Here is a 27,030-nt window from a genome sequence, read left to right on the forward strand (position 1 = left end):
GAGGTGTAATGGGAATGCTCCCACGCACCTCCAGGCTGTGAGTAGCCACAGAGAAGACCATCTGAATCTTGGTAATTTTATTCAGCTGATGGGGTAATAGCAAGAGCAGGACTGCAGCTATCTGTTGGAAGGCTTAGGAAACGTTCTCTTTCTTAAACTTGATTTATATCATTGTTAAATCATAGTTAGCAGTGAGAAATGGTTAATTTAAAAAAAGAAAAAAAAAAACCAACAAAAACCCACAGGAGGGTTTGGGTGGAGTGCCTCAGATATGACTGCTGAAATGACCTCACCAGGTCAAGTCTTCTGGTAACTACGGATGAGCAGATAATTTGGATTTTCAGTAGTATCTTCCTGGTTTGTTAATCAAAAGAATTGCAAATATTGCCTTTAATATTTTGCAAATACATCTCTCTTTCTAAAATGTGTCACATGAGATACTTTTATGTGGAGAGTTACATGTGAAATCAAATTGCCATATTGGCAATTTTGTTACATACTAACAAAAGCAAAATAGTGAATCCCTAAGTTGCAATTGCAAGCCACAAAGTAAAACCTATATTTACATTTCCCATCATATATGTGCATATACTGAGTTTCATTACGCCATGTTGCTAGAATTCACCTCTGTTCCCTTATCTTACCGTTTATGGCTATATAGTGTGTGCTGGGACAGTGGAATTTTATGCAGTGATGAGAGGCTTTGTAGATTGCTATCGTACATATATTACTAACACTTTATGCTATTGTTGCTTCTCTGGTGTGAAATATTTGCGCTGCACTGTGGCTGGATGCCTTGATTCACACTCATCTTTGCCCCCTGAGGCCATGGGTGGTCTGTGGCTGGTCTGTGGAGCCAGTATCTTCAAAAATTGGTAATAGTGTTTGGCATGTGTCATATTGAGGACTGGCAATTGTCCAAGTCACTTAAGAATTTTGTAGTAAAGTCTTTACACCCTGAAGTAATAAAAATTAACTCTTCATATGCAGGCTAAAATAAATGAATGTAGTTTCATATTTATTTTTACTGCTTTACAGGAGGATACTATTAGGAACAAAAAGATAGAAGTAGTAATGTTTTCTGAATCATTGCATTAACAACTTGTTTAGTTAAAAATGCCACAAGGAAATTACTTGACAAAAGAACAAATAGTGCTAATTGCTCTTAAACTTTGCTTGTTTAGTCTACAAATGTCCCTAGCAAAATAGCATCCTTTTCATTTTTGTGGGAGAGTCAGTGCGCCTGTGGTGCGCACACAGAGCCTGCCACACGTACAGTCGAAGAGGGTCAAATGCAACTTCTCTGAAAAGGTGTCGAAATCAGTCTAGTAGCAGTATTCCTGTGACAATATGGTAAGTGGACTTATTTCTGGATGAAGTTGGTATAAAAAAAATTTTCTATGTGTTAAATGGGTCAGAAGTGCTAGTGTTTGAGACATTTTTGTAATTCCAAGATTTTGCTTGTTCCTTAGGCATAAGAATGATAAGACACAAGAAAAAGTCTGATAAATTATTGCATTTGTAATGTGAAAAAAAAATATATAGACAACCTTGGTTTTATCTGATCTGGTAAACAGTCTCTTCTGAAGTGCGGCAGCTTGTAAACCTAGGTTATTACTTGTGGTCTGATGGAAGATACATCATTATTGGGCTGTCAAGTTCTATGCATTTGTTACACAGTGCTGTATAGGTTCTGCGTATCTATTAGATAGTGCTAAATACATCATATTGCTCCATTTTAAAATCCTGCTGCTGACTTTGAAAAGCGTGCCAAAAAAGCATGCTTGAAAAGCACACTTAAAAAAGGGAAGAAAAACCCTTGACTAGGTGTGACTAAAATAATATCTACAGTGTTCTGTTTGGAGATGAACCAGACCCCAATATTTGACATGTCTGACACTGAGGGGAAATACTTTTGCTAGGTGGAGTATTTTTGACAAACATGTTTGTTTGATATTGCTCACCCGAGCATTTGTCGGTTGTTTTCTTGGTTAATGAGTGCGTGTTAGCATGATCACAAAAGAAAGTAGCAAAATGTACAGGCCTCCAATTTGTTGCTCATCAATAAAAAGAACTAAATATCTGTATATTCAAAAGGAAAATAGAGGCATAGCTTTTTTTTTGTTTTAATTTTTTAAAATTTATAGACATTCATCACTTTTTTTTTTCTTTTTAAGAAATGAAAACCGGGCTAGTCTGTGGATGCTTTAGTAAATCTATATCAGAGCAGCAAAAAACATGCAAGGAGCAAGTAATTTCAGTGATGATGGCTATCTAGCAGATCTTAAAATTAATGCATGGGTAAATTTTCTCTCTTTCACAAGTTGGAAGATTAAAGAAGGGTTTTTTTCCCAAAGAGCAAGACTAGAGGACTTGAGTCTTTATTTTCTGTGATGAGTCTAGTAGATCACATTGATAAATATGAGATGATTTAAAAAAAAAAAAAAAAAAAAGCCCCAAACCCACCTTTTTCATGAAGTTCTGACAGTAGTTGCAGAGAATTCTGCAGGCAACTGCAGAGGCAGAATTCTGAAAATGAAATTTCCAAATGGTGAAATCCTATCTTGAGCCTATTCTAGTTTGAACAGCGAGATTTGCAGGATGAGCATCTCAGCCAATTTCAAATTCCTGGTGTGAAACAATCAAGATAAGAATCAAAAAGTAAAGAAAGGGAGAAGCCGTGTTAGATCAAACGCTATACACTAGATGTCTCCTTAGGCAGAATTACTCCTTCCAGAGTCCTTGCTACTCTTGCTTAAAATAACATGAGCCCCATAGCATAGGCTGGTTCTCGTAACTATTCTTCAGCTGCATGATTTTGTTTTGGGGAAGTTTTTCTGGGTTATATTCAGTAGATTTATCTAAAATGTAGATCTTTTCTTGCCCTTGACTTTTGCTCCTGTTAAATTGCTGTGTGTCTTCTCCTGGCTGGAGATGTTACTTACCTGTGCCTGACACCTGATCCATTGACAGCTTTCCAAATTATCAGGTAGACTTTCACTGAGATTAAAAAGACATTTAATGCAGAAGGTAGTAACTAGTTCAATTTTTGTATTGATTTTGAAAACAATAAATAACATGCTTGACAAAATTCATTTTTTCTGGGATACTTTTGAAAATGGTGAATTTAGTGTCAGTTCTTCAGAATAGCTTAAGAAAGCTTAAATTCAAGTCATTCTTGATAGCATTGACATATCCTTTACAGTTACTATTAGGACATACCCATTACAGAGAAAACAAGATGCTATTAACCCTGTTTACAGGGAGCTCTGCTGAAGAACAGAAGAGAAAATAAGAGTGGAAAGGTGAGACACTGAGAAGAGTATTAGCCAGATTACTGTGGAGATAAGATTTAGAAGTTAATAGCTTCCTGAATTAAAACCTAATATGTAAGAAACTGAGTTCTTTTGTAGGTGTGAGTTTATGCTGATGAGCACATATTGACCGATTCTCTTTCAAAAATAGTCTTGAAATTTAATGGCATTATTTTAACATTTACCATGTTAGATGCTCAATTCCCCATTTCATAGAGGTTCCTTTTCTCTTACAGGAATGTCAAGTTAAGCTAGGAAGAAGGAGATATATAAAACTGTAAAGACAGACACAAGCTATTCTTTTTCTGAGCAGGGAGCCTGTAAAACTGCTTACCAGAAAAGGTAGATGCTAAATGTTTATGGGACTGAAAATGTTAATGGAAGATAATTCCCTTGAGGTTACTAAATACAGAGAAACCAAACAAATTGTGCTCTGAAAAGTCATCTGAGTTGAAAATAGCTGGAGGCTAGGAGGTTATTTAGGGGACCAGATCATGTCGGTGCTGTTTTCACTCTTCCTTTAGGCATCTGCCATTGGGTCACTGCTGGAGAGAGGGTAATGGGCTGGGGAGCCCTTTGGCCTGATCCAGTATGGCCAGTCTTTGGGTCTCATTCAGGTCTCATGGAGTTTTGTTCAGTTAAAATCTTTTATTTTGTATAAAGGAAAATACAAAGTGCTGGGGAACTAACATTAACAAGTTTTTCTTCACTTTTTTAAATTGTTTGAAAAGCAGCATAATAGGTTATCCAGTCACACTTCCACTTGTTTATAGGATAAACACCTGCTATGCGTTGCTCTGTACATGTTATACGTTATTTCAAAGGGGCTATAAGTTGAGCTATACAGCTGCAATGACTATAGGAAATTCAACAGAAAACATTTCTAATGAAACAAAAATACTGACTTCATTCATTTTGGCAACAAATTAAATTTGCTTAGGTTTTTTTGCACCCATTTGCAATAAGGAAAAACATTTTCCTACAGTAGGAGAGCCCAAAGTGTTTGAAATGTTAATTAATGTAATGAACAGCATTTTTAGGATTTTTTTTTTTTATTTCAGAATAGAGCACCTAGGGCAGAAGGTACATAGTTTAATATTTTAACTGTATACATTTAGATAAGCCTTACTTTACTTAAGACAGACATGAATAAGGGCACTGTTAGGTTGTTATCAATTAATCATAGCCTAGTGACGGTCTTTATGTCAGACATCTCTACTGTGGCTTCATTTCCTGATGCTCATCAAATCCTTTGAATATGCTGTCATTGATGAATCAAATATATTTGTTTTCCTTGATCATGCTTAGGTCCTGTTGTTAAAAAAAAAAAAAGGTGAATAACAAGTGGCATGATTAGATTAGTCTAATGCTGCTGTTGATTAATGACTTTAATCCATTTATTTAATAAAGGCTATTCTCCTTGACCATACTGCTCCAGTAAATATTTTGCTATGTTTATCTGTACTGTAGGCAGCTTATTCTTTGGAACAGGTTTTGGTGTCTCTTACTCTGTGTATAAGTCTAATACCGATGCAACTATTTCCCTATTCAATCAGTGTGACAGACAAACGTAGTTTCTCAGCTCTGGTATCTAAATGGTTTGAAAAGACAACAGAATAATATATATATATAAAAAATACAGTTAGTGTCTGTGTTATTTCTGATATGCCTCACATTACCTAGTACATCATTCCGTGTTTGCTGTGAGATTTTTGTGCTGGGATCCCTATCATCGTCCAAGGCACCAGCCATCCCTTGGAAACAGAGGTGTATTTTGATGACGGAGCTATAGGGCAGTGCTGTTCCCGCATTTCTTCCTTTTCAGGGCTGTGTTCCCTCTTCCTCACCTGAGCCAGTGCTGTCCTCTTCTGACCCTGCAGCGGGATGCTTCAGGAGCTGAGTGGTAGACATTATTATTTTCCATTTTTTTAGGGGAAAGGAAGTGGCGAGAGCACTCAACTGCGAGTGGGTAGATGGGGGGTACTAAGGTCTCTCCGTAGAATAGCAGGTAGGTTTTGGCTAGGATGTGGCTTGAGAATAAAACTTAATCAAAACCTTCAGGTGAGCTAAAGCCTCTGAGCTCTAATGGACAGCTTATTTGGGAACGAGTGTGCTGTCCCCTCTGCCCTCAAAGTTTTTAGCCCCCGCTGCAGGGATGACTTACCTGCTCGTGGAGCAGGAAACCTTGCCATGGTAATGAGAGGCACGGTCTTTTTTCCTATATCCTAGCCTGCAATTTGTCACAGTTCAGTAGCTGCTGTGTTAGAATAAGTTGTTCTTTTAGCAGGGATGGCTGGACAACCAGTGCATGAACAACGGCAGCCCTCTCCGGGTAGGTTTTAACTCCTTGTGAGTCAGAGCCCTCATAAAACGCTGTAAAATTACCCCGTTAAGAGAAACGATGGGAGCATGGGAAGGGCAGAGGCAGGAGGATTTGTAGGAAAGATCATACTGTCTACTGGTGGTAGGGTGTGGAGGTTTGAAAAAGGGAAAAATTCCTTGTATGTTGCTTGGTCTTGGGCAGCTTGAATTGCTGCTTAATCACAGGGTTTACCTGTACAGAAAGAGCTTAATCTGTAGGTTATTTGTGTGAAAATATGACCAAGTCACAGAATTTTTGTAGAAAGGTGGTACTACTGCATGAGTACATCATGTGCCAAATGTCACTCAGTTTTGAAAAATCCCTGGGGAAATGAGAGGGGACTGTAAGCAGAAGTGCAGCAGCTTTTGATGAGCAGTATTTTTTGAAAAAATATTTAATTATTCCTTGATATGCTTAATGGATGATTTCAGGGCAGTCAGTGTTATGTCTTTTGGCAGCGTGAGATGCTTACGTTTTTCTCTGGCTTTGCACAAAATAGTAATAATAATTTTAGGAAGAATCTGGAACGTGTTATAAACACCTTATTTTAGGGGAGCTGCATCCCAGGAACATCTGGAGTATATGAGCCCAAGCTCCACCACAAACTTTACTTTTGACCTCCAGTATGACTAAGTTTTCAGAAGAATGTTTTCATACCTATGGATTTTTAAATGCTTTTGAGTATTAAAAGTAACTCATAATTTTGAGGGTTGTATTAAAAGAATTCTTGGATCCCAGTTCTTCAGACTGTGCTATTACTTTTACATGCCCAGTATCACAAGTAAGGTGGATTTTTAGAAAATTTTGGTATATATCTGTTTTTAAACCCGATACTTTGCTGCGAGGGCAAATACCCTGCAAAGTGCTCGTGCAGAAGGCAGATGGAAGGCAACCAGCCTTCCAAATGTGTTTTCAGATAGGAAGAGAGCCACAACTTCAACAACACTGGGTGTACGTGATGTTCAGGGTCAGTGGCCACAGCAGGACTTCTTGAGCCTGTTGACGTCAAACTGTCTGCAAACGCCGTGTCTTGCAGCAGAACCCAAGTCCCGCTGCATTGTCTAAATGTCCTCTGCAGCTCATTAGCTTGGCTTGACAAAAATGTAGATCGAACATTTACTCTGGAAGAATGCCCCGTTTGACTTCTGGTTGCCCAAAAAAGTAACGGTGATAGTGGTACCGATATTGAGAGAAACACAGGCAGGGCTTGAATGGTGGTTAACATTCATTAGGGTTGAAAATAACACAATGTTGTTATGTCTTCTTGTTACTTTTGGAGATTTTCTTATTTAAATGTTTTGAGCCCAGTTCCAAACGTGATGTCTAGTTAGAACATGTATCCCACCTCCCAAAGCATGGCACATTTGAGACAGAATTTTAATGAATTCAATAAATTAAGCTCCTTAAGAAACATGTACAGTTGTGCTTTTGCCCCACTGTAACGATTTCCGATGCTTGCCATAATCTAGATACAAGACCACCATTAATCCCAAAGCAGAGGAATATTTTGTTCCAAATATTTTAAGAACACAGACAAGGCAGGCACTGTTAGCAGGAGCAGGGAAAGGGAAAAAGGTATTTTTCCTAGGGAAGCAGTTTGAGCTTTGTTCCATATCCTCAAACTGGAGACCAATTTAAAAGTCCTGGTAACCTTGCAACTATCAGTTCCCTACAAACACATTGGTATGTTGACAAAAGCAGGTGCCTGCCTCCGTTCAGCTGTGAAGGCTCATTGAGTTAACGGGCTCTGCATGGTGAAGGGAAGGGTTGTCGCTGAACAGCATGGCTGAGTCGATTTGGCAAGCTGGAGCAGGCTGAATTAGTATCATGGGAAATATGGCTCTTCCTACTTTGAGGAAAGGGAATGGAAAAAAAAATATTCTGGGGTTTTTTTTTTGGGTTTTTGTTTTTTTTTTTAAAGTGGTATATTTTGTTTGTGTCTTGATGCAGTTTTTAGTATGTATTTGAAATCTATAGTAAACTTAATGAGAATAACAGTGGCCCCTAAATGCTACATGTCAGATTTTTTTTTTTTTTTTTTTACACAAGGAAAATTTTTTTCTCTTTCCAATTTGAGGTAAGTCTGCTGAGAGCACACAGTTTGACAGGCTGTTATTCTCAGTCTTTTCTCTGATTAATCTTGCAGTGAGGAATTTAAATTTAAAACTCAGTTCTAGAATAAACCCACAAAAAATTACTTAATCAATGTGCTACTATTATTATCAGTATGTCACTAGTCATCATGTCCACTATTTTCAGAAAACAAACAAGCACCACAAAGTAGAAACTACATTGAATTTACATAGGTGGGCCCCCATCCTAGATGTAGCAGTCTGTGAAAGTGGGATTTTGTGACTACTCTAGAGGCCAATAGTCCTTTCACATAACACTCAGTGCCTTGAGTAATAACTGTTTATACTCTTTCCCGGTCTAGACTGGATTTAACTTCATTCTCTAGGATCTTTTAACTTCCAGTTTATGTGAATTGGGTTACTTACTAATGAATTTCATTTAAATGCCTTGCAAGTGAAATCGTGCTGCAGCACGGCTTGCCTTCCCTCCTTCCCCAGTGCTACCAACTGATTGGTATTGACAAGATTACTCTGGTGCGTTATGTATTTTTAATAGAGCTGGCTAAGATGGTTTCCTCTCCAGTAATTGAGCTTCCTTTCCTTTCAGTGGGCTATTTTCTGTGATTGCCTCAATTTTTGACTTTTATAGAAATTGGTGTTTAAACTTGTACATGGCTGCTGCAATAATCTTTTGCTCTGGTCTGACTTTTCCTATCTTTCTCATTGCACAGTGAAGCCTGTTTCTGTGCTCTTCTGAAAAGTGGTTCCTGTATCCAGATGATCTTTTCTCCAGAATAGTGTTGTCTGCTTACCCAGTTCTTATTCTTTATCCCCTCAGATATCCCGGTTTGTTTTAATAGTTGGTTCATATACGTCCATACGCATACAGGAGCTTGTTATATGAAAGAGTATTTCTAAGTGTGGAAAGTTGTGCAACTTTTGTGTGATATGAATATGTAAGTTAAGCATTTCTTTTTTGAAACATCCAGAAAGTTAGCTCGTGTCGGGTTTTTCCATATTTCTGAAGTAGTGAAGGCCTAAAGACAGAACAAAGATCAGGAAATAAAAATTTCTCAATTGACATAGAAAAGCCGCTTCAGATGGAGTTGAGGAATATAGGTGGATATGTCTCTGGGCAGGTCTCGGATACTTTTGAGTGTTCCCTGTTGAGGCTTCTTGTAAAATACCCTCGATGATTTCCCCCCCTCCATCTGAGCATACTCCCAGTGCTGTGCCACTGCATGCTCCCAGAGTGGGGTATTGGAGCAGTCTGCGTGCGTTATTTTGTCACTAGGAACCCTATTGCGACCAACTAGTTGCAGGTGATGACAGTTTTTAATGCTGTCTTGTGTGTGGTGCTGATCCCCCCCCCCCCCCCCCCCCCCATTTGTATTTGTTTCTCTTGAATTTTTTGAGTTGGTATTTGTCTCAGCTCAGCTTCTGTGTTAGATCTGAAAAGCAGATGTTATTGTAGAAGTGCTGAATTGTTTAAAAAAAATTGCCATACATCGCTGTGGAGCTGTGATTAAAAGAAATAATTTTGATTTTTCTCTGTTTATGTTCCAAGCACGGCAGTGGTAGAATCACCGCTAGTTTTGTATACGCCTATTAATCAAATGAAAGGAAGGATTCAATGGAGTGATTAGTTTTCAATTTAGGCTTTGTCTGATGCTTTTTGCAGCCTAGTTACTGAGGGGAATATCCAGGATTTAGTTATTTTTAATTCTATTTTGATTGGGACGCTCTTTCCAGATACTGAATCCAGATAAAAGCAGGATACTCGAGGAGAATTTAGAAGAAAAGATACTGTGTCCTTAGAAGGCTTTTGTAATTCACAAAGCACAATATCTAATGACTAAATTTTGTTGTCAGAGCTCAAATAGCACCAAAATCTCAGAAAGTAGTATAAACAGTGTGATCCTAAGAGGATTAGAAGAAAAACATGAGCGCACAAGTTCACATGAGGAACAGAAGCAATTCAAAGCTCATGCAGAAAACGTTGTTTTAGCCATAGCGTGAATCCAGTGTAATGGATGGGTAGGAGAAAAGAGCATAAATGATGGTGTTTCTAGAAGAAAATGGTTAAACGGTTTTGCAAATAGCTTTTAGAGAAATCCTTGCTTTGAACTGATTATGTTTGGAAACAGGTAAAGAATAACATTAGTGTACGTCCGTGCTATGTGTTTATAACCAGATTTGTCACTGCGCGGTGCCACGGTTGTTTTCATCTGTGGTTTTGTCTTTGTACCACGCGATTATTACTTGGTTGATAACAGCAGCCCAATCTGTGCTAGCAGCACGGATTGGTATTTACTTTTTTGGTAGCTGCTTTGGCGTGTTAGTTTTGGCCCTGCAGATGGGAGCTGCCTGTCTCGTGCAACCTATTGCCTGGACCTTTTTTGCCACCTCTGCATGCAAGCGGGTCTCGAGTTTACGGCTTCAGGGCTTGCTGCTGCTCCGTGCGCCGCAGCGGGATGCTCTTCCCGAGGAGATGTTGGACACTGTACCGAGCATTTTGGCCTGGTGTCATGGGGGGACACAGGCATCAGGTGTGTCATTCTTGTGCAAAAAGCTGGTGAGCGCTGGCTGGGAGCAGCTCAGTACACACGCAGCAAAATCTTACTTCTTTTTAAGTTGAGAGCAGCAGTGTTCAGTCGATGCTGAAGGCATTAGTCATCAGTCAGTGGTCAACCCTCCAGCCCCTCCAAGATGAAGGATCCAAACTCACAAGCTACTGTGCATTCCCCAGGTGTGCTTTATCAACTTCAAGGGCATCTGGTGGATTATTTTTAAGTGTCACATAGTGTAGCTGTTACTATACCTGGTCACCTGTTTAAATCACGGTAACAGGTTGGTATGTAAAGGCGAGAGATAGTCTAAAATCAATAAATTGTAGCTGTCACCTGCATTGTTTCAAGGTACATGCCAAAATGACAAAGTCCAATAGGATAAATTTGGAACGAAAAAAGCTGCTGAGGAGGCATTTGTACTCAGTACTTGTATTCTGAAGAAGGACATCGCAGAGTTTCTAAATGTTTACGTGTCATTTCAAGCGCCCTTATTTAAAACTAGAGCCTACAACCAATTAACATGAGTGAGGAATGAAGCAGAGTCAGTGAACCCTTTCTTTTCTCATTCTCTGCTCTCTTGAGTCTTTGCTTCCAGCTTCTTTCCGTGTCACTGCCCTGTTCAGATACAAAGCGAAGGACAAGAAGCCTCTTCCACAGATCAGACGGAAAGGTTTCCTTCTCTGGCTTCGGCGATAAGTACTGCACTCAGAAGATTGCACAAGGGCAAAGAGGTGTTGGAAGGAGACAGTTTGGGCAGTGTATACTGAAGAAAGCCTTTTTTCATTGAAGAAAATGGTTTATGTTTGTGCAATCATCCTTTTATTTATGTTTGCCATGTTCCTTCCCAAGTGAAATAACCCAAACCACGCGGCACACTTGGAACGGGGCAGCAGAGCCCTCCTCTGCCTTTCTCTGCACACAGCTTTCATAGTGATTTAGGCTGTTCTTAAAAAAATATTGGTCAGTTGGTGTTTTGTTCTGTTTTTAAGGAAAACTCTGGTTATTAGCGAGTAGGGTTTTTTTATGGGGTCTGCCAAACGAGGTGATAAAGCTTTCTCTTCTCTGCTGGTCTGCAGCTCTGGGTGTGGAAAAAACAACCTTTCTGAGGAGCTCCGCGTAGGAAACTGTGCCACTTGAGGAGTGGAGTTTTCCTCAGCCTATTTACATAATTTCTGCGGCACTAGTCAACTAAGCAAGGAAACAAGACGATGTTTGCAAATTCTTTCAATTCCCAGCATTCCTGCATTCTTCAACATCCTCTGCAGCGCCTCTCCTCTTGCTTGCACTTGCCTTGGTGGTGCGGTGAGATCTTCTAAGAATACAATAAGCCCAACTGCTGCAGCTCTTTTTTTTTTTTTTTTTTTTTTTTGGCTGGGTCCAAAAATGGCTTTATAATAAAGCATTTCCTACTGGCTGAGCTTGAAAATTGCATGCAAGAACTCTGTGTTGATCATGAGCCCCCAAAACCGTAGTTGTTATTTGCTCATAGTAGAAGTTTTTGAGCACAGTTTACAGATGCTTTGTAAATGGTTTAATCTAAAAATAGTCTGATAATTCTTCATTAGTCACCCATGTCCATCTGTCCCCCTTCCTGCTCTTTGAGTGGGCGATTAGATTATTTACTAAAGAAAAGTAGTCTGGTGAGTATTTGCATGGAGAGCAACCACTCAGAAATATTAGTGTGAATAAAAATTGTTTGTCATTACTGAATAAAAGTGGATGTTACAGTGGCTGGAGTTAGCATGTATTTGGACATCAGAATGTGTTTGCTTAACTACTTTATTGTTAGATGCATAATTTATTATTGATACGTAAAGAAAATTACTAAAATGTAGGAGAACATGGATTTTTTTTTTTTGACTTATGTTTTTGTTCAGTTTTTGAAGATGGGAAAGATTTCTCTTGAATAGTGCGCTAGGAAGACTTCTGTTATGTACATGTTGTCAAATGTCGCCAGCAACTAGTATGAGCGGTTTTTTTTAATTACTGAAGTCACTGCAGGAGTTGGTAACTATCTGGATGCGTAGGCACACCTGTGTACATAAAAGGAGTTTCTTAGTGCAGTATGTGTTAGGAAAATGGATTTTTTTTTTTTGTTTTTTTTCCTGCTTCATAGTGGATGTAACTATTTTGGAAGTCAAACCACTGGAATGTTGATTTTTGTTTGGGGCTTTTCAGAGTGTTTAAGAGTTGGCAGCTGAGGTTTATTTCCGGAAGAAATTTGGCATGGGCAGAAGATACTGTAAGCTGCCTACTTTTCCTAGTTAGCTTCCCGAAGCTTTTTCTGGAGAGCTAAGGCAAAATCCAGACATCAGGATTTTTATACACGGGTTGTTTTGTTTGTGTGTGCTCCTGCTGAATGGGTGCGACTGTCTTAGAGGTCTGATGGTACAAGTATTCATTCAACAGGCTTATTTGTTCAAAGGTTTGTGTTTCAGGCTCCCCACGGGAGCAGTTCGTGTGATGTGGGTAGTGACAGGATATATGCAAAACCCCAGCTCTGCCTGCTCTTCTGTGCCTGATCGCTGCTGCTTTAGGCTGTATACAAATTCAGTGGTAATCCCTCAGCTCTGTGAACAGAGTAGGCTGCGAGAGCTACGAAGGCCCATACTAGATAACATTATATTGTGTTAACACCACCGTTTTCAAAAGAATAAATATTAAAGTTTCCTATTTTGTCTCCTTACTTCCTTGTCAGCATCACCTTTCTGTGGCAAGAGGCACCCGAAAGGAAAACTTCCGCATATCAATGCACTGCCAATGGTAAGTACCTTTTTAACTGACTAAAGGTGGTGTGGTTCCTTCCTGCAGATACGCCGTAAGCTGTCTTGTATTGGAGATAGTATTTTTAGAATACCTACTTTTTAGTACACAAGTGGATTATTTTAATTTTTTAAGAAACATCTAGACCATTATTCTGTTTGATAAAAATACTAAAATTGTATCTGGATTTTGTCATGTGGAAGGTGGGTTAGCATGTTAATTTTGAAGCAAGAAGTGTGACTTGACAATAACACAGCTCATCCTGTTGGTGACTGGTTTTGCTTCCTCTTTTGGCCAAGAGCCTGTTTGGGGCAAGCTGTAGCCCAGCTGAGTGCTCTGTTGCCCCCACTTGGGTGCTCTCTGCAGTTTGTTTCAGTACTAACGGCTTCTCCTCTAAAAAACCTGCGCAGTGCCAGGTGTATTTTGCTTTGGCACGTTTGATGGCATAAGACTAGTGAAGCTAAAAAATCTTAGCTTCCTTAGAAAGGGGCTTGGTTGGTGCAATCTTCTTATTCCATCTCTGGAATATTACTCAATGTTCTAGACTATTGGAGGTTCGTGTTTGCAGACTGTCTTTATGGTTTACTTATGCTTCCTGATAGTTGTGTAGATGGAAGGCAGAGGTGAGGTCTGAAGAGAAGGATTGGAACTTACTGCTTCAGCTTTGATCAAATAATCTTTTTTTCAGCAGTTTTGGTAACTTGTGTTGTCACAGTTGAGGTATACGAGAATGGTAATTGCGGCATTAGCCTTAAGAAATAAATTCATAAAGTGCCAGCCTGAGTTTTGTATTTCAAGCATCTCTAAATCATTGTGCTCAGTGCAGAAGTTAAAGGGATAGTATTTCTAAGCACTAGCTTTGAAAACTCAATTTGGGATATGAGAGCTGAGCTGGGTTCCTTTGGTTTGCGTGTGGGCATGGATCTAAAGAATATGTAAATAAATTATAGCCTTACTTACACCTTTGCAACTCCACTGTCTGCCCTGTGAGTGAGATGACACTCCAAGAGAGTTTGCTTAGATGTAACTGCTTTACTTTGAAGCGTAGTAAGTGATTCTGTTGACTCTTGAAGACAACATCATGGAGTGAAATGTAATGCAGCATATATTTGGCACTAAGTAAAGCAAATATAACTCTGAAATCAGAAGATCTGCACCAAGTTGTGTATGTCATTTAATAGCCTGATGTTTAGGCTCAGAGTTCATATGTGTGAAGTTTATATTGATTTGGGATGAAGTTCAGCTGGTGGGAATGGATTTTTTGAGTGAGAAGGCATCGTTTTTACCTGGTCACTTAGCCTGGTCTTTTAACTTTCCAAAGCTGAAACTAGAAGTGCTCTCAGGCTTTTCTATTATTGCTAAATTTTCATTGTTGTTGACCTTTTTCCAACAAAAACCTACTTCGATTTCTTTTTATTTTGTATTAGTTGAGCATGTTTGTAGTTACGATTTAAAATACAGGTCTGTGTTACTGCTTCTCTTAAAAACATGACTCATTCCATATTAACCTAGTCCTTATACTTCATAAAATTTTAAAATACTGAGAGACTGTACTTGAAATGTTACTGCATTTTGTCCTAATTTTCCCCCTACAAATTATATTAGAAATTCAGAATTGCACAGTCTCAAGGGCATGCTAGTTCTTACAGTGATCATAAAACATACTCAACTGTTACTTCTGGTGAAGTGAAATACTCCCCACTCTTTTCTTTAAGGGCTGCTTTTGTGCTATAAGTTGTTATATTTTATTATTCTAGAGATTTCTAAACAATTACTCATCTCTTAATTAACTTTGAAACAGTTTGAATGTGGATTTAAGAGACAAGCTAGTCACATTCTTCATCATCCCAAAAGTAATCATAACTTAATCTGGTTTATAGTAAAAAAGACTTTTATGGGTTTTTATTATGTTGTTTTTCTCGCTGGTGTTTGTAGACAAAGTATGGGCCAGAGGTTGACCTGAAAAAAACCAGTTTGTATTCTTCTCCCAAACAGGACTTGGGTTAACTTGGCCACCCATGTTCAATACATATATTTGAATCAGAAATTAATTTCTGATTCCCTTGAGAAATGATACTAGCATTTTTGATCATTTTTTAATCATAATTGTCAGTTCCATTTCTTAGTACTAAAAAAAAATAGGAAAACACAGAAGTTACACATCCTCTTGTGTTTTTTCTTTACTTTGCTATTTTAAAGGCAATGAAAAGATGCTCTTTTTTTTGGCATCATATATGATATGTTAACCAACAACTAAATAGGGTAAAATATCAGTTACTCCTTAAAAATATATTTTAATTTTTGGTGATTTTTTTTTTTTTTTAAAATAAAATATTTATACTGTGGTATAGCCTCCTAAAAGAGAGCATGACTGTGTTCAGTTGGTGTACGTTCTCCTTCCCATTCTTCCAGTCAACTGTAATGTTCCTCACAGTCTCAAACAAAAGATGCAAAGGCTTAACAAAAAGGGCCTGTTAAGTGAAAGAAAATTAGCGTATAATGCTACTTTTTCTAGGATTTCAAAGGTGCATTTAGAGGCCCATAACTGGGTACTTAATGCACAGTCACAAGGATTAATGAATGTGTTGAAAATAAAAATCGAAAGTCCTGGACCTTTGGCCTAAGCAAAAGATCACATTAGGATTTCCGCAAAGGCTTTAGCAAATTAATTGTTTTTGTTATGTGATGGAGCAGGTAGCTTAACGGAGAGGGATTTTCCATCATACCTTGCAAGGCTTCTCTTGGAAGTTTTAGAAGCAAAACAGTTTGCCTTTGTCTTCTACAAGTTATTGAAGCAGGCCTGTGTGTGTGTGTGCATAAATATGTGTGACTATATATGGGTGTGCTTGTGTGTGCATGTATCTATCTACATATATATGTGTATCTACATATATAAAAAGGAATGTGCAAAACCCAGAAACTTACAGAAAGCTGGGAAGTATCTGTTTGTGACTATCATACAGCAGCTTGCTGTGACGGATTTAATTTCGCAGGATGTAACCAAAAAGGGCTATGGAAGAGGCAGCATGGTGGCCTTCTGAGAGGCATCCTGAAAAACGCTCTGCCTGGGTTCTTGGCTCCATCTCTTACTGCATGGTTAGTCTGACAAAGATCAACACACTGATCAGTTAAAAAGGTCTCCTGCAGAAGAGAATCGAGGATATTACCATTTATTACAAGCTGACACAGGCAAAGTCTGAGGATAGGCAGTGAGCACAGTTACTTAGTCTCCAGGAAAGCAGGCTCGTCAACAGTTAAGTCATGTCCTCATAGTCTCCTGAGGGGAATACAAAGTAGGTGTTTTAAATCCATTCGTTTTTAATGCTGTCTACTTTTAGGTGAATATCTCATACTGTGTTTTGAAGGTATACTGCACCCTTCTTGTGTTACGTCAAGTATTCTTACATGTGAGAGACTTTTTATAGGAGAACAACTCTGCAGGCGCCAAGTCTCTTGGGCCGGGAAGTTCCATGGGTGCAACACTTCAACGTGATTATCTATGCAGCGGATTTAGCCCAGAAATGGCAGGAGTGTTTGGAGGAGCTGGGGAGGTTGAAGAAGTCACTCCAAAGAAAAAGGCATTCAGTGAAGAGATTGGAATATGTCTGCAAAAGCTTCCCCAAGACTGCAGCAAGACTTTTTCTTTGAACCCCTTTGTGGTGCTTTCTGTAGTGTCGTCGTGTGACCTTACCATTCCTTAGAAGACAGCTGAAGGAATAAAAGAATGTAACTATTAGCCTGTGGTTCCACAACAGCTAAACCCATCTAAATGCTGATCTGTCTGCCAGGTTAATCTTCTGCCAGTCTGTTATGTTAAAATGGTTTCATGCAGAGGAAGACAAGCAAGGGAGAGGGCAAGAGCCTGCACTCAGAACTGGAGGAGTTGGGTTTGGTGTGGAAGCCCTGGCTCTGGCAGCACCTGCCAAGGGCAGGAGGAGGTCTGTGCCGTTAGCTCCAGGGTTTGCACGGGAATTGCAAAATTGACTTTATTTCAACAGGAGTTGAATGTCATATCACAGCTATAAGTATATACGAAATAATATCCGCGGGTGGGCAGACCTTTGAAAGATGGTAAAGGTGAAGGTTGGTTTTCATTGTACTGAGAACAGGGATCCCTGCTTTCAAGAGTTTATGAAACTTGACAGCACTTAAGATGTTGGCCGCAAAAGACATAAATAGTTGCTTCAAAATAAATAACCCTGCAAGACTAAGGCGCTTATTCTTCAGATACATACGCATGTCCATACCTGTAACTTCAAGTGTAGGAATAGTTCTTTTGAGATATAGATAAGGAGTACTCGCATGCATAAAGCTAACCAAGCTTGAAAGCACTTTCAACGGCAGGGCCTAAAAGTGCTCATGAAATTTATTGTTAAGGCTGTTGGTTGTATGGTTTATGGAGTACAGCTTTAAAACAGAAAAAAACCCCGAACCATTTCTAGCAGCTTCTGTAGTAGTCTAAGTGACAGCATGAAATTTTGGACTGTTTTGCTCCTTCTGAAATCAACGGATGCTATTATCAATGAAGGAAGGTGAAGTGCAATGTATTTTTGTCTGATAATTGGTTACGGCTGAACAATTATATTTCAGAGTGTTCATCCATAAGTTCTATTTCTTGGATCAGCATGAATTTGCTGATCTAGTGGTATAGGTGTTGAAGAGGAAGTGCTAATAATGTGATACAGAAGAAAAATTGTGTGGTGTGCTAGGGTGCATACTGTGATAAACATTACAAATTGTATGTACTACTGCATTCTGATCCATTTTTGGAAAGGTTTTTTAATTTTCTATATTTTTTTTTTTTTACAGAAAGCAAGCTAAACACACTAGTAAGATCTTTTTCTGATTCAGAGGGAAAACGCTCCTTGCCTCCTTTTTCAATCATTAGTTAAAGTTCACTATTGAGTGAATCAACTGAAAGGGAAGCTACTGTCCTTAAAATTTTAAGAAGTGGTGGCTCTATTTTGAAGTAGCATTTGTCAGAGAACTTTCTCTGCTGATTCTCTAAGCATTTTACAGTTCCGAAATAAGCTTTGACTAAGAATTCTCGGCAGAATCATAAATATGTAATTATCTAAGCAGCTGGGATATTTAGCCCCTGGCAGGTGCCCAGTGCAGTGCTATCACAAGAGCAAAGGGAACTGGGCCAGTATCTCAAATTAGGGAAACGTCCTCTAAAACAGGATGGGGGCCATTGCTGTTCCTTGCCTATTGCCATTCCTAGGTTATAAATCTTAAATGTACCTGAAAAGAGGCTGTTTCTGCTGCAATAGGGTGTCTTATGTTTCAGCTTTTTTACTCCTTTTTTCCTTGTTGTCTCCCTCTTCCTTCACCTCCCCTGCCTTGGCATTTTTTTTCTGTCTTTATACTGGTTTTGGTTCAATAGTTAATAGCAGCAGTAGTAGTATAGCTAGCATTACATTATATCTTACTTGATCAGCATGCCATCTGCTTTAGAGGAGAAGGACATTTTATGTTTCTGCTGTGGGTTCGCTGCCATATGCCTGTGGTGAAGTCGCATAACCTGAAATGACCCTTTTCCCCGCTCTATTATATGAAAGAATTAGAAATACAGTGTTAAATGTTCTTGACAGTGACTAAGTTTGTTGCATATTTAAAAAATTAAACTGGATATTAGGTGTACGTGAAGTAGGATATTGTAGAGAAGACCCAAGGACAGGCTCTTTTGTGTCTTAGCATGAGTGTTACCATCTGGAGAAGAGCAGGGCTTATTTCACAAAAGACCATGTTAATGCGTTGCACGTATTGTCAGGTCTTGATCCTGGTTTCCTTCTTGTCAACAGAAAGTTGATGTTAGTTCAAGTCAACAACAGTAAAAGCTGTCCTTAGTTTCAGTGGTGTTGATGCTGGGAGATAATGAGTGTTGCTGCAGAACAACAGGAGGTCTGTAGGCTGGAGGGAATGATACTGAATATACTGATTTTTATGTACTTGGGAGAAACTGAGACCAAAGACCAGGGACCCTGCATCTGTGTGGCCGTCAACATAGATGCAAGATCTAGAAGCCTGTACTTATATGCCAAGTCTCTAGTTCACCATATGAATAGAAATAAAGATCATAGTGCACTATGTTAGTGCACTCATATTTGTAAATGAAGGTCATGTGTGGTGTTCTTACTGTGGTTTAATGAACAGATACAAAAAAACTATGCAAGACAAGGGATCTGAATCCTCCTGGGGCTGATATTGGGCATATGTATATAGGATCAACGTACATGAATTTAATATTCATACAAGTGCAGGGTATTGATGTCAAACGTGAGCCATTGTTGGAATACTTGTCCTCAATAATGATATTAATGAAATTTTCCCCTTTCATTTCTTTTGGCTGTAGGTGGACCAAGTTTTATTGTGGTCAATGTGTGTTTTAAAAATGTTTTATCATGCGTTTGACATCTGTTAAAAAACCCCACACCCAAACATAAACCCAGTAGCGTAAATTTAAGTTCAATTCCATCATAACAATATGAAAAGGAGAGTACTTTATTAAAGTAATAAACTGGCAAATAAGCTTTTACACAATCAGCCATTTCACTCTTTTGTAAGCTTGTTTTCTCTATTAGCATAGTCGACGCTTTTTGTGAAAACAGCCATGCACTTCTGGTAAAGAGAATACAGTAAGTGAAACAAAATGCATGTATGATGGACTATGAAGAAGTGATTTTAAGTGCGTGCTTATTAATGAGAATCTAGAATAAAGTCAGCAGTGGTTAAAATGAATAAAGGGCAGATCAACTATCAGAGCGGATTCTTTTTTTCATGAATAAAAGAAACAAATTTAAAACTATCAGGTACATAACACACAAATTAAGGGGAAAAATAGATGGTCAAAGGTTAAAGAGGGAATGAAAACACAAGTTTTATGGTCACAAGATCAAATGAGGCATTAGTTAATTTCCCTTTTTTTGGTGCAGTTCAGCAGGAGTTCAAGTAATTCAGCTGAGTGATTGAACTGGAACAGAAAAGAGTGCCAGAAAAACTGATTACTAATAACATAAACAGAAAAAATAATCAAATGAACTTAAGACTTGATGTCAGCATTTTACATTAAAGTGCATTTGAAAAGGCTGGAATTCCACCCTAGTTGCATGGAACAACTGATTTACATAGAAAACAAATTTATAACAGCTATTCTTGCAACAGTTGAGAAACTATTATACTAATGAGCCGTCAGAATGGATTTAACCAAGAAGTGGATGAGGTGCAGAAGATGTTTTCTGGAGACTGACCATATGGGAAGTGGAAGTAACCTGAGGAGTAGGTAAGGGTGTTTGAACCCAAAGAAACACTGTGAGGAGGTGACTGGTAATTACATATATTGCAAATGGAAGCAGCATTAGAGTTGCTGGGTTTTTGCTCTAAAGACAAGATACAATACAAATTATTATTTCCTACCATTGGTGCCCCTGAGGTGATGTGCTGCTCTCTAGGCAAGACCATTACTGCCTTTTCTCCTACAGATTTCATGGGTTTTATGATAAGCAAGTAACTAGTATGTTTATGAGTTTGTGAATGTGAATGCAGCTTAGAACAGATTGTTGGCATACCTTTCCACTAGCCTAATTCTTAGTTTCTTTTATATTTAACTTTTTCTAAAACCAAAATCCTTTTGTGCCGAATCATTCAATTTTGGTTATTACTAAGATATTTCCTATGCTGTTGCAGTTTACTAGGTTCCCGGTTGAAAGTCCACCCCAGTCAGTGGGCAGACTCTTGTGTGTCCTAGTTTCTGGCTCAAGCTGGAAGCCGTGGTGAATAGGCTGTTGTGGAGCAAAGTTGTTTTCATTGACCCATCCAGTTTTGTTCTGCTTTTCTCTTTACCAAAGCTGACTGAAGTTTCTCAGCATATCTACCTCCTCGTAGCCTACAGGAATAAGCAGGGCTGCCCTTTTTTTTTTTTTTTTTTTTTAATTGACACGTGCAGTGGTTGTCTCTATGGTGGTCCATGTATTTCAATTGAACTTCCTTTTTCTCCCAATGCAAACTAAATAAACTACCGATTTTTGTCTTGCAGTATGACTGTGTCATGGCTGTTGCAGGGATTACCTTGTTGAGGTTGACAGTACCCCTTGGATTGTTACTGCTTCTCATTTTCATTGGAGTGCTTTTCAGTCATCTGCAGTTGGATGTGGATTGCAGCATATTTGGAAAAAGAATGAATGTTATATGGCATAACGTAACTGCAATCCTCTGAAATATCTTAGTCCTAACATCCCAGTGCCTGCTGGTCACGGGAGCTCTGGCTTTGCATTGAGAGAGAACAGAGAAAGGGTTGCTAAGCTGTAGTGTGTGTGTCTATATATTTATAACCACAATAGACAAGACTTAAGCACATGGTCTTCATGGACACCTATAGTGGGATCTGAGTCGTCTGTGTTTCGTAATGTTCATTTTTGGTTTAGGACAAAAGAATATGCTAGAGTTAATCTATCTAGACTGTGGTATGACACTTGCTCCAGCAATATGTTGGAAATTATTCATTAAAATACTGATGAAATGTTGTAGAAAAATTGTGAGGTGAATAAGGAGCACGTTAAAGGGAGGTCACATCATTTTGTGCTCACAGGGGATGTGTTGTGCCTAAAGGAAGTTAGTTGTCCTAAGAATTGGTCTTGGCCTGACTTTAATGTATTCACTAATGAACTTGGCACCAAAACTAGGAGTGTGCAATAAAATTTGCTCAGGGACATAAAACTGGGAGGTGCTGTCGGTATAGATGAGGATCAGAGTATCCTACAGGAAGAGCTCGATGACCTTTAGGACTTGAGTGGAAAAAGTGGACTGAAATTTCATAGCACATAATGCATGGTTGTGCACTTCTGGATAGATGTGAATTTTGCCCTAGCCTGGGTGCTTATCGCTTGAAAATGACAGAGGAATGGAAGGACTTGAATATATTAGCTAGGAAAATCCAAGGATATCTTTTCACTAGTACCCTGTGGCTCTGAAAAATGTACTCCTGAGGTCTGTGAGGTAAAGAGGTACTTAACGATAGAAATAGGAAAGTGTTAATGCTGCTCATGTGCAAGGCAACACTGCTAAATTCCTGTGTGTAACACTGGACTACTCTGGTAGACCACTTTCGAGAAAGATGAGTGTTAAGTAGAACAGGTGCAGAAGAGGACTATGGAAATGGTGAAGGAGCAGCTGAGTCCGTCTCGTGGGAGGACACTGTGAGGTTGGTTGGCTTGTCCTGGTAAAGTGAAGACTGAGAGGGAATATAATTGCTTTCTCTAAATACATGAGGGGTTGATAAAGACTTGAGCGACTACAACTACTTTCTATGTTAAATTGAAGACAGTACTGGGACAAGAAGAAATGTGTGTATCTTGGCAAGGAGCATATTCAGGCTGGAAATTAGAAACCAGATCTCATCCATCAGGGGAGTAAGATTTTGGGATAATCTTCCCATAATACAATGGGAGGCAAAGTAGCCTCACTAGTTTTGAGATGGACACTTGCTAATACGAACTGGGCTCAAGGGGGGAACCCAGTGGTCTTCCGAGCAAGCGTGGTTTGTTTGTGGGATAACAGGTTTTGTCTTTGAAAGATAAGAAAGCATAATTTTGTGTAATCTGGAGATAACATCAACAATCTTTCAGCTGTGTTCTGTTCTGCCAGATTAGCAAGTTTGACATGTATAGAAGTAAATCATGCCCTTCTGTTAGGGACATGGGACAAAACCTGCTGCCTGGAAGAAAACAATATAATGAATGTGCACATTATAGTTCAGCAAATTCAGAAGCATGAACTAGGTCTTGGACTAATTTTTTTTGTCTGATTTGGAAAACAGTTTACATTAATCTGTTATATAAAGGTCTTTAAATTTACACTTTGAAAAGGAGTGAGACGTACATAAATTCTGAAGCCTTCCGAAGAGAACTCGTGACACCTATACATAGCAAACCTATGGAGGAAGAAGTATTTGTTTGGGGTTCCTAAGCTTCTATTGTTAACCCAAGACTGATCTGGGACGTTTTGCACAATGCTCAAGTGGAGAAACATCAGCAAAGGCAAAGTTTGAGCAGAGTGTTACTAGAAGAGCCAAGTTACAGCTGCGGTGGGTGACATCTACTTAAAAAGATCTCAACTATGCAAGACTCATAAGTTAGGAACCCCACTGCTTGCTTTTGAAGAAAAAGCATTGCAGCTTAAGCAAAGTTAATTGTTCCACATGTTTTTGTGACTTATAACTCGTCCGGTGGAAAATCCGCAGCGGTTTGTAGGCATGGTGCTCTGGGCAGGGAAATGAGCTTGGAGATCCCAGGAGGAGATCTGGGTCAGAGAAAAACACACTTGCTTCCTTATTCTCTTGCCCTGGCAGAATGTCATTTGTGTTTTGAACAGTGCTACCTCCCTGGGAATCTTCCATTGGAAAATGAATGCATGTCATAGTAGTTTAGATATATTAAAAAAAAAAAAAAAGTTAAATAAATCTAGCCCTGCCTTGCGTATCTCTTCTGGCTACACCCATGAAAATTGCCTAGACGTCAACTAAAAGGGCCTGTTCGGGAATAGATGTGGGTGAAACGTGACTGCCTGGTGAGAGGTGTTTGTAGCCTTTCCTTGGATGGTTTATGGGAGCTGAGTATCACTTAGGACAATTTGGAAGATAACGCTGTGGCTCATTTACACAAGCAACTTGCTGCACACTGTGTCAGGGTTGAGAAATGATAGTACGCTGTTACCATGTGCCTGGTTTTAGTGTGTTTGAAGAGCAATTTCACAGCTATCTCGACTTTAAATTCACTGTGCTATACAGCGCCTCTGCTATCATATGTTAAAATCCTGTGATAAGAGTGCTATAATTAGAAGCTTAGTTGAAGAATTGGGTGCGGGAAACACTTACATTCCTTAAGTACAGTGGATTTGTCAAAAGGTAAAGCGTTCCCTGACATGCTGTGTATTGCTAGAAGAGTTTCATGATAGACATCTTGGGTTAAATGAAAAGAGCAATGCTGTTGAAAAGCAGGAATATACTGAGGGGGGGAGGGGGACAATTGTTTCTGTAGTAATAGGTGAATGCCAAAAAATCCTCCAAAACTGAGCATTTTGAAGACAGGGGTTTTGCTTCCTTTCCCCTGTACTAAGTTTCAATGAGAGAAGTGGCTGTAGGATCTGTAAAATACGGACTTGCATCTGTTCATCACTTCTAACCAAATCTAGGTGAGCTGTATGGATTTTTTAGTAACACCTAGAAAAAGAATTTGTTTTGGGAATCTTAAATCGACTAAATATTTGCTGAATGAAGAAAGAATCCTAGACAGGCAGAAGTGCATGTGTAACGTTTTGCCTCACACTAGGATAATGGCTGCAAATTTCTAGAGCTTCAGCTGTTTAATAAGGCATTCCCTAACTCAGCCCAACAGCCAGAGCCAAGAACAGAAACAGTGCCTGTTCCTGTGATGCTTTTTCCATTCCTCTCACAGCCTGTTCCCTCAAAACACTTCCCTGCTCGCTAGGCTCTAATCTAGCTCAGTGCCTGTATTTCTGCTGCATTCGCTGGGGCTGAGCAAGGACCTGTCTGTAGGAGGCTGTTTGCTATATGGTTAGAAAATAAGAGAAATCGCATTCTCTCGCTACTAGCTGTATATAGGTTCTTTTTTCCAAACACAGAATAGACTTGTTATATAGCTCTTTATCTAGGGTTTTTTGCACATAAACCAAAGGCTAGCATTTAATCCTTGTTCAGTATTACAAATACTGCATTTCACTGACCAGAGAAGAAGTTATTGAATTTAGATAAAGATGGGAATATTCAACATTGTATTTATCCTAACTGAGAAACAACTAGCACTTTCAGGAATAACTAGAAAAGCTATGTTACATCTGAGCACTTTCATTAGCTTTGAAGACTCTTTGGTGCTTTTTGTCTCCTGCAGAAGAGGATTTTTTTTTTTTTTTCCCCCAATGGGATGTGCTAGGAGGACAGAATCAGCAGCAGCAGTGATGCAGACTATCTGGAGGACCTTGGTTGGTAAGAAAGAGTAGCAGATGGTCTAAGGAAAATATATTAAAACAAAACAACAAAAGTCCTGCACAGGAGGTTTTTTCGTTGTTCTTGACATTTTAGTTTTATGTTGTTTATCGACCTTGTCTGGTTAGATTACAGTCTCTTCAGCACAGGAACGAAGTTTTACGTGTTTATGCAACGTTAGCACAATGGGGCTCCCATTTTAAAAAAGGATCTTTTGGATGCTGCTGTTACTCAAATCAATAGGGGTAATATTAATGTTCATAATGTCTGGGTTTAATTGTTGCGAAGGCTCCTAGAACAAAAAGAGAGGTGCCTGAAACAGAACAGAAAAATTTTAAGTGAAATGAGTAAAATCCCCGTAATCTGTTGCATGTGTTGTTTTTTAATTGTGTGTGTGTGTTTTCTAGATCTTTTTGTACAGCTCCATTTTATCCAGGTGTGTATAACCACATCAGAGTTTTTACAAGGGTTTGTATCAACGCACATTGTGATTTATGCTTGGATAGTAAAGATGATGACTACCAGAGGCTTTTTGGTTTTATATAATCCTGGCCTTGCAGCCTTGTAATTCACTTGTTGTCTGTTTTGCAGTGCAGAGAAGTGATATAAACTCTGTACATAGACTCATTTGGCTTTTCCTTCTCTACAAGTCATCGAGGCACACCTGCAGGGGTTGCCACCCACTCCCCTGCATACTTACCTGCTCATTTTCCTCCGAGGCACTGATTTGTAGTAGCCTTGGGTTTTTTTCACGTGTGTGTTACAAATGGAATTGAGGGGCAGGGTGAATAGGGATGAACTTGGTTATGTATGGCTATGCTGTGAAAAACACAGCTCGTTTGTGTCTAGAAATCGGGTCAGGTTTTAATTGCGTTGTCGGGGGTAGTTAGCGCTTAAATAGTTTGCTTCTCAATATAAAAGGGAATAAAAATGGATCTGCTATTATCATTTTCTAGCACTTCTAAAATATAATAAATATATAGTATGTGTCTATAAATGTAAAGTACAATAGGTCTAGAGAGCCCTACAAACCTTCAACTACTTGCAAGTGCTCTCAGTTTTCTTGACAAAATGAGATTTGTTTGTTTTTTGTTTTGTTTTGTTTTTTTTTCCAGTAATGCATGTTGTGGCATATCTACAGTGAATCTTTTTCTCATCTGGGTGTTGCTATTCTGAATAGACACAGGTTTTCTTCACCTGAGGCAGAAAATAACATTTTTGATGTATTTTTAATAACATTCGTTAAGAGTCTAGCAGACTTAGGAGCCAAAGTTAAAGGCCATGATCACTTGACAATGCTACCTCATTCTTCTGCCTCTGACTGCCTTCCATAGCCTAAATCATGCTTTTGCCCTCATCTCTATCCACAGAGGTTGTATAAGTGAATAACCGTGTCTGCTTTTCTTGCTGTACTGCACGGGGTCATCGGATTTGGCTCTCTTCCTGACTGCAGTTCAGGTGAAGGATATGAAGGCAAAGGATTTATTGTGTCTGTGGTTATATAATAGAATATCCAGTTATAATAATTTCAATTCCGTTAATATATTAACAGAATTAATTTGGTGAAAGTCAGCAGAAAGGCAGCTCCCCTGGCATTTTTGAGGGGGAATACTCTTACCAGGAGACGGACCTAGATTGACCGTGAAGTCTGTGGTTTGTCTGGTGGAAAGCAGCCCTCAGCAGTGGCAGGGAACCTGTGGGATGTGCAATAATCATCTGAAGATACAGTACTTAGAAATGGGTGTTCATCTGTCAGTAATAAGGGTTAAGTGTCCGTTATTGGCTTGTTCTTTTTCTGTGGTTTGAAGAAGTTTTTGTTGTGGATTTTTTGAGTGGTCTGCATGAGCCAGGACTTCCCAGAAAACCACTTGCCTTCATCTCCCTAACATACCCAAACCTCTAAATTCTATCCCTATTTCTATTAAGATTAATCAACTGTAAAAGTCATGTC

The 27,030-nt window shown here is 39.0% G+C and overlaps 1 protein-coding gene across 6 annotated transcripts in view; it reads left to right on the plus strand.

The window, feature by feature from the left end:
• TBL1XR1 (TBL1X/Y related 1) overlaps nt 1-27,030 on the plus strand; it is a 114,231-nt gene that overhangs the window by 38,171 nt on the left and 49,030 nt on the right. For all 6 annotated transcript variants that reach the window (XM_049802601.1, XM_049802603.1, XM_049802605.1 and 3 more), the window contains exon 2: nt 13,017-13,081. Coding sequence is in view for 1 of the 6 variants with exons in the window: in XM_049802604.1 (XP_049658561.1) it covers nt 13,079-13,081 (3 nt within the window). In the remaining 5 variants the exon portion in view is untranslated. The remainder of the gene's footprint in view (nt 1-13,016; nt 13,082-27,030) is intronic.

This window comes from Accipiter gentilis, chromosome 6 (assembly GCF_929443795.1).
Source record: "Accipiter gentilis chromosome 6, bAccGen1.1, whole genome shotgun sequence".
Lineage (NCBI taxonomy): Eukaryota > Metazoa > Chordata > Aves > Accipitriformes > Accipitridae > Astur > Astur gentilis.